The sequence below is a fragment of the Pithys albifrons genome, chromosome 8, assembly GCF_047495875.1.
Source record: "Pithys albifrons albifrons isolate INPA30051 chromosome 8, PitAlb_v1, whole genome shotgun sequence".
In the NCBI taxonomy this organism is placed as follows: Eukaryota; Metazoa; Chordata; class Aves; order Passeriformes; family Thamnophilidae; genus Pithys; species Pithys albifrons.
Genome location: NC_092465.1, coordinates 17,828,830 through 17,843,161, shown reverse-complemented (window position 1 = coordinate 17,843,161; position 14,332 = coordinate 17,828,830). Strand labels below are relative to the sequence as shown.

Sequence of the window (14,332 nt, the reverse complement as noted above, 5' to 3'; positions counted from 1 at the left end):
CTCAAGAGATAAGTTCCAAAATAAATTGTTTTGGTTACATAGATTTTTCAGACTTCCTCTTAGCATATGTTCTATACAGAAGTGATCGATAAAATATTACTACATCAAATGTTCAGAGGAATTCCTTGTGCATGGAGTGCAATCTTACTGATATAGGAGTTACTGCAAAGACATATGAAAAAATAATGTCACATATTAAAAATAGTCATAAACCCCTCTAAAATATGTGTAATAAAAATTATTTTTAAACAGGATAAAGTTCAGCAGAGGAACTGAGCTCTTTTCAACAGAAAGTAAAATCCACCTTACAAAATCTAAGAACAATTTGAGAAACTTCAGGAAAAAAAACACTGTTCTGACACATGGTAACAGTGTTGGAAATTCACCTTGGAAGTCTCTGTTACAATAAAATGCTGTCTGTGATTTCAGCATCATAGGTATGAATAAGCTCTTTCGCAACAAAGAAAATTGGTAACTGTCCAAAAAATATGCAGTTTTGTAGATCAAGTCATTTTTTAATAGGACATTTGGGATGAAAAAGAACCTAATAGAGATGGGCATACTGGAACACAGGATGATTTAAAAATTCTCACCACATCACTGGTACCAAAATATTTTTATGCAGAACTATCAAAGTTTCCTGGGATAAAATACAAAGTGTTTGAAAGCCATGCAAACATTATAAATGGTGGTTTTCATCTGTAGATTTTACCACAAGCCCATTAAGGCTTTAAAACACAGACTTTAATAATAGAAATTGTCAAGGGCTAAGTGCTGAGAGTTTAGTGCCTTAGTGAGTAATTGTTTATGGATTAAAAACCTTGACTAAAACAAATAGAAATTCTTTGTCTCAATTTAGCAACGAAGATTAAGTGTATCTCTTTCAAGGATACAAAGACTGGCACTGCATTAACAGAAATATAATTCAATATTGGAATATAGCCCAGATAGCAAAACATTACCAACAAACAGACAGCACACATTTCTCACTAACAAAGCATTAAGGCATGTAAAGAGAAAGTACATGTGCACAAATGACGGATTTGTTCTAAAAAGATGCAGCATTATAGCAATGCAATAAAATTACCAAAAGATTGCATTACATAAACAAACCCCTAAACTATGAGTCAGAAGCAAGAATCAAAGTTAATTTAGGAGTACCACTTAAAGCAGTAAGGTATTATCTGTTTTCACAAATACTCCTACAGGTGGTATGCACAGCAACATTGAAACAAAAGCAGAAGCGACAATCAGAACTGCTGGACAAGCCTAGCACGGAGATGGCTCACCAGCAAAGTAAGAAGACTGCTGAATGTTGAAAATAATTGAAGCCAACAGGTGAGAGCAACCATTTCTTTAAATTCTAAACTGTCAGGACTGTCAGATACAACTGGAATACCTATCACTTCCAGGGTGAAAGCAGCATGTGCATTGTATAGCACAAGATAAGTAGGATTATAACTACTGACAGAAAAAAACAACATAACTGGAACAGACAATGAAAGATTTCCTGAGATAGACCAGTTCTGCCTAATCTTCAGGTCCAGCAGCCACTTCCATGTAAAAAGAACTGACTGTTGTATTATTTGGAATTCTCACATCTCTAAGATACCTGGCACACAGATCTTGGTGGCATCCTTGTTACCACAACTATTAGTCTTTCCTCCTCGCAGTGCTGCCTAATGGCGGGCACTCTTTGCAAAATTTTGTAAGTATTGGAAAGCAGGACTTACGTACATACATAGTATGAGAATAACAAATTACAAAGGAATTGATTGAGAAAAAGGAAAACAGCATTGCTATAGCACAAATAATAACAGAGAAAAGCAACCGGAATAGAAACTTTATTTCTAGGGGAAATAAACGAAATAAATAAATCTCTTCAAAGCAACCTGACAGAATATGGGTAATTTACAGAATGATTCACTTGCCAGAAGCACCTGCTGCAAAGCTGTTTAAAAAAACAAAACAAAACAAAAAAAACCTCCCTCATTGCTTATTGAATCTGGAGAGGAGGAAAAATAAAATCCTCTCTTGAAGACAAAGCATGACCCATGCAAAATTTATCATCTGTCAGATCACCTTATCAGAAAGGGATACCTACCAGCTCAAGCAAATAATACAACAAACAAAATGCACCCAAATCTGCCACAAGAACAGCTACTTTTAAAGTGAAAATGGTAAGAACCAATTAATGAAAGTCATCCTAAAGCCTCTTCTCAGAAGAAATGTTTCCTGAATCAACAAACCAAGATAACCCACAAATAGGAGTGATTCAAAATAGCGTGACAGTAACTCACCAAATTCTCTACTGAAGGACAATTTACATCTGTGATGAGTTTCAAACAACATTAGTATTATGAATGCTTATATTAACTAAACAAACAAAATAACCACAGCTCACTAAGAACTAAGAGATTATTAACATTAATTAATTGTGGCCTCACTATATTGGCAGATATACAGTATCTTCCAAAAACAGAAAAAAACCCCATGTTCACTGAAGTTATTTTTATCACGTTAATCTTACTTTTTTACCTACTTAAATAAAAAAATTCTGGAAGAGATCTCTTAGCTCACTACAGATAAAGTCTAGTGATTTCTGGATTAAGAACGGAAAGCTCAAGCTTCAAAATCCTAGGGTACTATTTAAGCAAAAAAGCTATACAAGAACATCAAGCTGATCTAAGAAATTATTTATAAAGAAATAATAAAGCAGCACACTGATAGACACCTTTGTTCTTCTAAATCAGCTGCTTTTTATTCTTCATGTTTATCTTTTATCATTATCAAGAGAAATTTTGAAGCTCTGATTCAGACCATGAGTCACAGGAGAATCAGATCTCAGCACAGAGTAGAAACCCACACAAGTTTCTGCAGATTGGCATTAATAGTATCTTGCGTCAGTTTGACATAAACAATTTGGGAAAAGTAAATACAAAAAGCAGTTACCACTCTCTGAGCTAATTTTAATTCCACTGTTAAATTGAGTCCAACAAACAACATCTTTCTTATTTGATAATTTAAATAAGTAGAATCAATTTTATCTGGCCCTTACATAGATTCATCCTTAAAGAAGTTTTCCTGATACTTCTGAGTGTTAGAAAACTTCATTGCTTTTTCTTTTGTATCTCTACCTAAACTAGTCACAGTCTTTATGTGAAACACCAGGAATGCAGAATATGACATTCAGTGTTATTTCACTTAGACTTTTGGGAGAGAAGACTCATCCATGATGTTCTCTCTTACTTTCTGCTTCTGCTGTTCTCCAAAGCTCTAGAATTGCAACTGTTAAATATACCTTTATTGGAAAAAATGCACTCAGCTTTAGATTAAGAAGTTACTGTACTTACAAATTTATTTTAAAACTTTAAAATATTATTATTTTATTTCTTTCTCAACTCAGAGATGTCTGTTTTCATGTAATTTAATTATGATAATGAATTCCCTATATATTTGTGGGTTTTAAAGCTAAATTGCCTGCAATTAGTACAGCAGGAGATGAAGTTTGTGAAAGTTAGCACACGCATCATTCAAAAGGTGAGGCAGCATGGCAGGAGGCGAGAACATACCACCTCTAATTAACTATAACCAAACTGGCCTCTCCCCTCCATTTTAACTTTCTCTTTTATAAAAAATTGATTCTTAAAATAGCAAAGTCCGTTTAAAAAATATAAATATTTACCAAGTAAAATATTTCCTAAGAGGTTCTAAACTGAACTGATCATTATGCAATAGCTTTTTGTAAGCATTTTATTTTTATGGTTTATTTTCAAAACCAATGAATGAAACATTGATACATACCTGCAATTTCTTCTATGGAATTAGCTCTCATGTCCAGAAGTACTGTGCCATTCAGGATACAGCTTCTCAGCTCAAACAAGCTATGAAGTGACAGTGTGGCAACGTATGGTTTGCTCCACCTCTCTCCACCATCCTCTACATCTTCTTCAAACTTCAACCACCTACAAAAACAACCAATTTTATAACTCCATGCACAAGAACTGAAAAATAAACTAGTTATGTATATTGAAAGATAACTGTTAAACATGTCCTTGGATTTCATTTTATTCTTCCTTTGTAGGAAATAGAAACTCTCCCTGCCTGCTTCTTTGCATATAATGCTGTATTATACCATTTCTGGAGATCAGTTCTGACCACAGATATGAAGAGAGAAACGTATTAAACATCATTGTACTTTACAAGAACTTTGACTAATTCTTTGGTATACAATGATCTTTCTGTGGTAAAATAACAAGTAGCATGAAAAGGAATCTGGAAACATTTCAGTAAAAAGATACATGAGACTGGCATGAAAGGATCAAGTCTTTTGTTACTAGTCAGCCAGAAAAACTTTCTTGCATGACTGAATTGTTTAATGACAAATAATAAACTTAAAATTTTAAAAGAATATTAAGCAAACAAGCAGGAATCTGGTGAGTCTGTTGACACATACAAAAGTCTTTCAATCCCACACAGATATTGCTGTGTGGAGACAGCAGCCCTTCCTGCTTGGCAAGACCTGAACAGCTGCACCTGCAGCTCACCCCTGTATCACTGACTCAACAGCACCCAGCTGCTTTATATGGATATGGCAGCAGAGAAGTCAAGCAGAGCCTCACACCTTGACAGCATCTTCACATTAATTTCCAGACAGCAGGGAAGTGTAAAGTCTTAAGACCTCTAAAGCTGAGGAATTTCCAGTTTTACCAAGCCTCACAGCCCAGCAGCACAGCAAGCACAGCTGTCCTTTTCAGTTCCTGGGTCACCTGTGTAGCTCTGGTCTTACTTGTAAAACATGCACATGTACCCATATTTTAGATACTTTCCTCCTTTCAGTCCTTGTGTACCAAATTCTTGCCCTTCTGCTGCTGTCCTGTGAGTAGCCACCATTTCAGTGACCCACTCACCAGCAGCATATCTGCTCTCTTCCCGATACAGTCCACTTCTTCCAACTGTCTCAGATGCCTGCTAATCATTCACTATTTATATAGACAATATACCCAAACTCCTTGGGTCCTTCAACATTTCCAATCTCCTATGTGCAGTCCTCTTCTTTTTTTAATTAAACCTTTTCCTTCCATCTCCTCTGTCTGAGGAAACTGGCCAGTTTCTCTATCTCATTCTGCCCATGACAACTTCTTCCTCTCCATCAGACTTCTGTTCCCCACTCCTTTCTTTGCAATCTGTCTTCTCTTTGCAGCCTAGCCAGGCTATCTCCATTCCCTTCCATTCTTCCAGAGAATCAGCAGGGAGGACAGCACACACAAAAATTTCCTTCCACAGCGCTCAGTCTTAAAATTGAATTTGTGTATGCAAATAAGGTTTTCCAAATAGATTTTCAAAACCATGTCCAAATGGACATCAAGCACAAACTAACACATTCTTCCCCCATCAAATTCAAAGCCATAGTTTGAAAAAACATGAGTTGTAACAGCTTGGGAAATTTACCAAAATGCATGTGAGAAGAAAAACAGTTCTTAATTTTTTTTTCCATTTTGCAGTTACAAAATACCTCTTCTCATATCTCTGGTTTTGTGCACATTTCTAATCTCTTTAGGAGATTTATAAGATTACCATCTTTACACTTGGGTATTCCCAATTATTTCTGATACACCATCATCTTGTTTTATGTTGATTCAAAGAAAAAAGTCCTGCTACCTGTATTCTAAAAACAGTGATCCAAGCACAGATTCTTACTGAGTATTATCAGAAACCTCATACTGTCATTACCTTCTGTTCATGTAAGTAAGTCTTCAACATTGCTTATCTCATTATGCTGCTGTAGTCTGTCCTTTACTACCTATTTTAAATCTACTGACCATACAGAATTTAAATGAGCTGTAAGAGAGAAACATGTTCTTAAAATTTTAACAGGTGAGTGGACAGAGGCAGGCCCATTACCAGGGCTTGTAACTTACTAGGGACATGTGGACAAGAGAAGTCTAAATCATACCAACAGCTTTAATTAGTGTATGGTGTCACACATCAAAGCTTACACACAACATCAAAATCCACAGGAAACTATTGCTACTGCTCAAACAATTGTACTTGCCATTGTGATCAAGTCCACCTGGGTTTCAATGAATCAGAATAGTATAATTCTATGAGTTGCATCCCATTTCCTGCTGTTACTGAAACTTATGTGTTTAAACACTATCATTCATTGCTACTTAATGGGCCAATAGGCTAGTACATGAAACTAAATCATACCCAGCTGAGAGGATGTTAAGTTTGGAATAAAATTCTATTTTGATTTTAATAAGCATAACGTGACTTTGCACATCTCACCAATGAAACATTACGTTTATCACCTTTTATCTTTTCAGAAATATTCCTGTTATGTCAGATAATCGTTATTTAACATATCAAATGAGAAACAGTAGCAAAAAACATAAAACAAATCTAATCTTACACATAGCCTTTCAATTCTAAACATTCAAGCGATTTTAAAAATCCCAATACCATTTTAACAATCCTCTGAATTCATGTACAAGACTCAATGCCAGAAATGGCTCTGAAATACAATCTCCAGTATAAACCCCAAGTTTGCCAATTTTCTACTCCTTCTCGTTTCTCAAAGACAAATTCGGTATATTTACTTTTGCAGTTTAACCCCTTAAATTGGTATGATTGATAAATAAAAGCCTTTCAGAATTTCCTGGGAAATATCACCAATGCCATTTATATATTGAGCTTGTGTCACGTGTATCCCATGTGCTTGGAATATATTTAGAGTTATGTCTTGATTGCATAGAAGAGCACCTTCATCCTTATGATTTTCTTTTACTGGTAAAGACTAGCATAGGTATATCCATCACACGGTTTAGTTCCTCTGACAGAATACTTGGTGGAAAAAAACTTGCCAACAAGAGTTTCAGCAAGGTGTGTTACTAAATGTGAAATATGACTTAAGCATGTGTGTGTACATACACCACAGGCACATGTTACATCTTCTAAAGCCATCGCCATCAGTTTCTCAGGCGTCAATAAAAGAGTGCACATGCTTCATTGTTCACTCAGTTACAACATTTCCTGCATAATGAAGCGGGTGAGTTGAACTATTTTATACTCTGGTATGTCTGCAGCAGAGATACGGAGTATGTACTCACAACCCTCTCAACAGTCAAAGGCAATTAATGTAATCATACAATCTATAAATTTTCACATGAGCCTGGTCCTGCCTACACTGATTTGAAAATGAACCAAGGTAAACAAGCATGTCAGGAAAACAGCTGAAGTGAGAAACTTAGCTGTTCTGTCACTTAGTTTCCTCAGAAGAAAGTTTTGATCCAGGCAGAATGCTTTCACTTTGTAGGTTTCCACAGCACATCCAGTCACTATTCCTAGTCACCAATCTATTTTGTAAATTATGGACAGAAGTTTATTTTCCTAAATATGCTGTTTTATTAAAATTCAAGCCTCAACACTTTCCTGTTGGTGTCAAGGTGTCTTTCTAACCTCCTTACTAAAATTTTTTTCTGTTCCATAAACATACTGATATTCTCCAGATATTTTCAATTGACATTAGCAGATAAATGAGTCTCAGCAATTTGGGTAAAACTTTTTACAAATCAGGTAATACTTTCCAGCCATGACACTCTAATTGCTTTCCCAACAGCTGCAATTTTCAGCTACACTACTGGGTGTTTAACTCAAGTCCAACTGTTATGTTTCAGTGCGTTTCTCCACAAACTTACTGGCAATAATATTTTTCAGAATATCAACTATACATCACGCATTCCCCACAGAAAACACACAGTGGTACAGCTGGGCCACACAACAAACTATTGGTAAGACTGACCGTTGATTTAAAAAGGTATCTGTTTCTTCTGGCTTGAAATCAACTAATGTGGAAAAACTAATTAATTTTATCACTTTATCAACAAAACCAAGCTATTAATTTCATTCTGCCTGGATGAATTCCATGGATGGAACAGTCTAAATCAGGTCCTGGAACTGAATAGGCCAGTGCACTTTCTTGCTCCTACTAATGAATCTGCAGGAATGCTTTTGCTCGTGGGAAATGGTATGGAAATGGAGGAATGGCAAGCTCTGGAGCTTCCTAAATGCTGAGGGGAAAAAAAAAAAAGAAGACAGACTAGTAAAGGACTTACTCTTCCAAACAAATTAAATAGAAATAGAAGAGACTGACCTAAAGAACACCAAGATTCAGTCAAATCTTATCTATGGCTCTTTTTGATATGTTATTCTGATCAACCAAGAATAAAATGTCTCAAATGCTTTCAGGCAGTTTGCTCAAGGTATTTTTCAAAAATTTTAAGACTCCAGAGTGCATAATTTCAATCAGACTGAACCCAACATTTCAGTCCATGCAGAGTTTGGTGAAATGAATACAAAACCACTTAGTGCTAGCAGCACTCTCAATAAATGCATTTAATCTACATGGAAGTACACCAAAAGCCAGACAATAACATTTAAAAATAATTCCAAGTGGCATCTGCCACACAGATGGAAAACACATAATAATGCTGGAAGAGCAACAAATTCAGGATGTGTCTTCCCCTTACCATGCTATTAATCAAATCAATAATTTTGAAGTCCTGAATCAACCACAGGTATTTAGACTGATCCACTTTATTAGTTTGTAAGCACATGATCTGACAGAATAAACACCATCCTATTTCTATTACTCTGCTCAAAACCACCTTGTTCTTTGTGTATGATATATTTATCTATTTCTAGAGGAACAGTACCTCCTAATTTCTTATCAACAGGAGGTTTCATTACTCTAATCCTATTTTTTCATTCAATAGTAAAAGCTATTTACTAAGAGTAATTATTCAGAAATTAGCTGTCACTATCTTTCACACTAAAAGTATAATCTTTCAGCATGACCTGCTGCATCTCTTCAGTTCCTGACCCACTAATAGAATTTTTACACTAAAACACAGCTTAAGTAATAAATTTCCACTGCTATATCCTATCCAATGCTTTACTTCAAAAAAAAATTAGATTCTCTGTTTTTGTCAGAAAACTAAAACTCAATTAGATAATTAAAGATAATTAAAGAGTATTATTAACTTAGTCTGGTATGATATACCATGATACTACATTTTATCCACCTAGCTTCAAGTCCACAATTCTCCTTTCCTTCAAGTATTGTTCTAAGCTTTGCATGCCTCCAAAATCGGACCATACGGTCTTCTGTTTGTCCTGATCATTTTTATCCTTTCTTGAATACTACTGATGTGTTTGCTATAAAACAAAAGTACACCTGAAAAACCCACAGAAAGACAGGAATTACCGTACCCATTAAATGCATATTATTTCAGCTTTCTAGGATGGAAATTATTGCACCCTCTTATTTGCACAGATAAAGTACTTTGATTCTTGTCTTCATTTTGAATTTGGTTATTTCTCTGCCATCTCTTTTTCTAACAGCCAGCCTCCCCATGTCAAATGCATCCTGAAATTTTAGGATCCAAACTGAAAAAGATAATTATCTTGACCAGTTCTTTCTGTATGTCAGCCACACTCTTTCTTTGTTTCCATCTTACTTCTAAAGCAAAAGAAATTTTACTATTGGCTATTACGCTTCAGTCTTGAGTTTTCTGTGCTCCAAAAATATAGTTTTCTTGGCTGTTTCTTCTGCCCTTTTTTAACAATTTTATCTTGTTTCTATTAAACATTTTTGATTCTTTATTTCCCAAATGACAATTAGGAAGGCTGTACATATACACAGATGAACCTAAAGAGATATACATTTCACCTATTCCTTTCTAATTCTATTTTGATCAGAATCACTGGCTAATAAAAATTGTTCTAATTTTTCAGCAACACAATTCTTTGATAACTTGCAAAGGGTTTCGTCTTTTTTTTTTTTAAGTTGAACTAAAGAAGTTGCTATTTCCCTGCTTCAAAATAACATTAAGACATAGTGGTTTATAATTTTTCAAAAAAAGCTGATACCCTTCCTGGGGGTGGGGTATGTTCTATGTATTCCTAATCAGTATGAGAACACTGCAGATGATTACCTTGATCAGATTTTCTCTGAGTATTACTAGATTATTAAGGAACACTACTACATTCTTTTTGCTGCACAATCCCCATATGAGAATTTTCTACACATAAAGATCTATATTTAGCAGCTGTCTATGCCTCCTGTGGACAGTTAAGGAAAAGGAAGGCCACAGAAAATTCTTTGGTCTTCTGGGAAAGCAGGAATTTGCAGTAAAATTAAAGGGAAAACTAACAGCCATACTCGTCTTAAACAGCCTCCATACAGAGTTTGCCACAAAATCCTTCCAGAAATTCTGTAATTTTTATCCTACTGACACCAAAAATGTGGTCCACAGACTTCTGGGCATCACTCAGGAACACTGTCAACAACTGGCAGGGAGAGAAAGTTCTGAGAAGAAAAAGGAAGCAAGGATTGCTGAGAAGTGTGAACTCTTGATGAAACTAAGCAAATCGTTTCCTATTTAAATGTTCAATGAAAAAAACATGCAATACAAAAAAAAAAGTTCTGTTCTAGTTCTATTTTTTCAGCGAAAATGCAATTTAAACAGTCTTTCACACTAATTTTGCAGAAATAATCTAACATTGAATACTCATACTCAAAATAAACTGTTCATTGATAGTTAGAATATGTGAAGCTTTATTGCTCCAAAAATAATCTCATCCTTTAATTTTTTATAATGGTAGCTTTATCAGTTTCTTGAACATTCCAACAAAATATGAAGTTTTTAAATTTCTTAACATGATAAGCTAAAATATGAATACAACCAATGATTTTTAATTTGTATAAATGTTACCTTTCCTTTAATTTTTTTCCCATGGTATTCACTCTGACCTATATTTCATAAATCCAGATGAAAACATTTGGCTCTGGGAAACGATGAACAGTGTTGCAATACTAGCAGTCTGAGGATTAAAATTATGGTTTTATTAAGCTTTATATCCAGAATCTGTTCCTGAGCATGCCACGGCTTTGAAAACATTCCTCAATACACCAGCAACCAATACCTAAAGATAATTTTTAAGAAATCATGAAAACACTCACCTTGCTGTCTCCCTCCACTCTGCATCCTCTCCTTCACGCCAACAAATTTCATCTAGCTCAGTAAAGAGATCATGAGGAATGTGTTCTTCATCATCGTCTTCTGTTCCAAGAATAAACTGCACCCTTTGTGATGGGGTATCTGGAGAAAAATAAAAATATCAAGTCCCAAACACCAATGTTTTGTCCTGAGCAAACAAATGTTTAACATTTCATGAGATCATCCAGGCTCTTTCACCCATATCACTTACTCCCACACAAAAAAAACCTTATAGTTATAAGAACATTCATTTATACACAAACATGTTCAGATTGAGATCTCTTCATTTATTGTAGTTGTCTAGTGTGCTGTTTTAAAAAACTCATCCTATGACAGAATGTGATGCACACAACAGGGTCTATGGGAAGCTGGAATGCTATCTCCTAGTAAAAAAAAATAAAGGCAGCAGAAATATAACTAAGTGCCTTTTACTCCAGTGCTAAAAAAAATTGATTTGTGACTTTGTAACTCGAAATCTACAGATCTATCTCAGTTCACAAAGCTGGTATACTAAACGTGAAAACTTTGCTGTACCTCATGGGAAAAAGAAACCAAACAAATCTAATGTGAATATACAGCTGAGAACATGAAAAGGAATACAACACTATACCTACTATCCCTTGCCCCTTTGTTAACTGCTTCTACATGGTTAGGCTGCTTGAAATGAACAAATTATCTGTCCCAACTTCCCCATTTTATTCTTCCTGCCTCTGTTTTCCCTTACAATACTGCTTATTCTTCTTCATAACCTTTCAGCACAGGCCACTAAACAGATTTAGGAGATGTACTATTCTTATCTCGTATCAAAAAAATTCCAAAGCTCACAGAGCATCTTAAAGTATGTGTACATTCAATGTTCATACCTCACATGTTGCCTTATAAAACAAAAATCCTATTTCCTTATTTAAATGCGAATCTCAAATGAACTGTGATGAAACTCAGCCTCTCTTGAAATACACAGTTGCTTTTTCTGTTAGTGTATTTTAGATTTCTGAAAGAAACCAAAAGTCTGTTCCAGGAGGGATAGGGGCCAGGCTGCCAGTGAACTGAAAAATTGATTATCCAGCAGAACAGCGCAGCGGTTCCTTGAGCATCATCTAAATGAGGTCCTGTTCTAGAACCATATTTGTAAGACAAGCTACAGTATTCTATCTAACAGTCAAGAGCATCACTGCACAGGATCCTCAAGCTCTCTGAATTTTGGAAAAACTGAGATGATAAAATCCACTGAATGCTAACTAAAGAGCAAACACAGCACTGACCAAACCAAATTAAACAAGCCACTGACACAGAAAATTAAATTCAGCAATAAAAGTACCTTTTTTGGTAGTAGTACTTGCCACAGCAATGAAACATAAACAATACATGACAGTTTTCACCTGAGGTCTACTTGCTTAAACAGAGTGTAAAGATATAGTACAGTCAAGTCTATTTACTCCTTTAAAAAGCAAAGAAATAGAGAGGGAGAGAGGGAGATGGACTCAGGTACTACTAAGCTCTAGAGAACGGAACTGCAGAGGGACAGCTAAGGAGAGAGAAATTACTTTTGGTGAATCATTAAAGAACAGCAACAAACTCCTCCATTTGTTCCCTTCTTTGCTCTCTATCCACTCTCCCTGTTCAGTCTTTTTTCTTTAAAACCACTTTACCTTTATTTTTTTAATCAGAGACTAGAAAATACATTCTACTCAAGAAGTGTGCAACTTCTTAGGACTATATTCCAGAAGGAGAAAATTCAGTAAGATATGAACTCAGAAAGGACAAGTGCATCATGACTAGTAACAGAACGTGGAAAACAAGTAAAGCGCTCGACTGCAGTGATAATCAGAGAATAAGCATTGCCAGGAACATCCTGTACTCTTCATAAAATCAGCACTAGAACTGATTTACAGCAACAGCTACTGTTAAGTAATAAATGAGCAGTGTTGTACAGCAGAGCTGCAGTTTTATGACAGTTATGATACTCATGCAAATACATGCTTTCAGCGTGGGAAGGGAAGCAGATCAGAAATCTCTTGGAAGTCAGGTGAGTAGTAACAAGGAACTACCTTACTGCAGCAATTTGCTCTTACTGGGTCTTCTGTGTAACAAGCTCCATGTCAGACAACAGTGAATCACAGAATCTTTTAGGTAGAAAAGACATCTAAAGTCATCAAGTCCAACTGCTAACAAGCATTGCCAATTCCACCACTAAACCATGCCCCTAAAAACCACATCTATAGAAATGAGAAAATGTGCACTAAATTATCTTCTTCCTTGTTAACAAACCAGTAAAAAAGCCGCTAGCTTTCTAGCTATGTTTCTTTACTGCTGTGATTTCTATGCATGTTTGAAATCTGCAAGCCACAGCTTCATTTTCAGACAACAACTTGGAAACTGAAAAAAAGTTATCACTTGCTTTATAGTACAATAATTTCAGGGACAAAACCCCAAGAGAATTAAACAACATGAAAATAATAATAAAACACCAGATCTGTTGGTTCTACTTATAAAATTGAGTTAACAGGACTACTCATATGAGTAATGCCAGATGGATTGGCTCCTATTCATAACAGTAATAAATATCAAGTATGTCATTAGTATGTTATATAGAAAATGAGTAATATGTGGTTCAAAAATAGCATGAAAGTATACTTCGATTGCCGACTGAAAAACTGTGATAACTTAATCCTCAGTCTAGAAGCATAATATTTGCAAACTAAGACACTCAATGTATTGTGCAGTCTAGGGAAACAGAAAGTGGCTTCAATATTATTTTTGTCTGTCCCTACTTCAATTAGTACAGTCAGCACAAAAAAATCCTTCAAATTATTATTGCTGTTTCTAAAAAGTAATGAAAGCAACCTAGATTAATCTTTAAAAAATTAAATGAGGAGGACTAATTTGTTACATTAGTATTTCTATGACCGCAGTTGTTTTATATCAGAGTAATCAGAAGCAGCATGAATTTAAAGTTCCACGACAAGCAGCTGCAGAGTCTCCCATGTAACTAGTTCATCACCAGTTCAGGGACTCCTCCAGGACCAGCTGGGACTGGGAAGAAAGTCTGGAATGCCATAGGAGCAAGAGTACTATCAACAACCACTCCTGCTTGGCTAATGAGCCATGTCAGCCAGGAAAACTGAAGCACCTTTCTGATTGCTACGGCTCCACCAGACCAGGGGACTCTCAAGCCAGACTGTGTCATACCTGGATTTCTCTGGGCATGTGCAGCACTCACATAGACATCCAAACAAGCTCCGATACCTCAAATTCATTGCATGCATGGA

At 35.6% G+C, this 14,332-nt stretch overlaps 1 protein-coding gene across 12 annotated transcripts in view; it reads right to left on the bottom strand.

The window, feature by feature from the left end:
- The window catches only part of SLC4A10 (solute carrier family 4 member 10), a 151,153-nt gene that overhangs the window by 65,031 nt on the left and 71,790 nt on the right, over positions 1 to 14,332 (bottom strand). For all 12 annotated transcript variants that reach the window (XR_011698398.1, XR_011698397.1, XR_011698395.1 and 9 more), the window contains 2 exons: positions 11,027 to 11,165; positions 3,805 to 3,965 (listed from right to left, as the gene is read on the bottom strand). Coding sequence is in view for 8 of the 12 variants with exons in the window: in XM_071562106.1 (XP_071418207.1) it covers positions 3,805 to 3,965; positions 11,027 to 11,165 (300 nt within the window). In the remaining 4 variants the exon portion in view is untranslated. The remainder of the gene's footprint in view (positions 1 to 3,804; positions 3,966 to 11,026; positions 11,166 to 14,332) is intronic.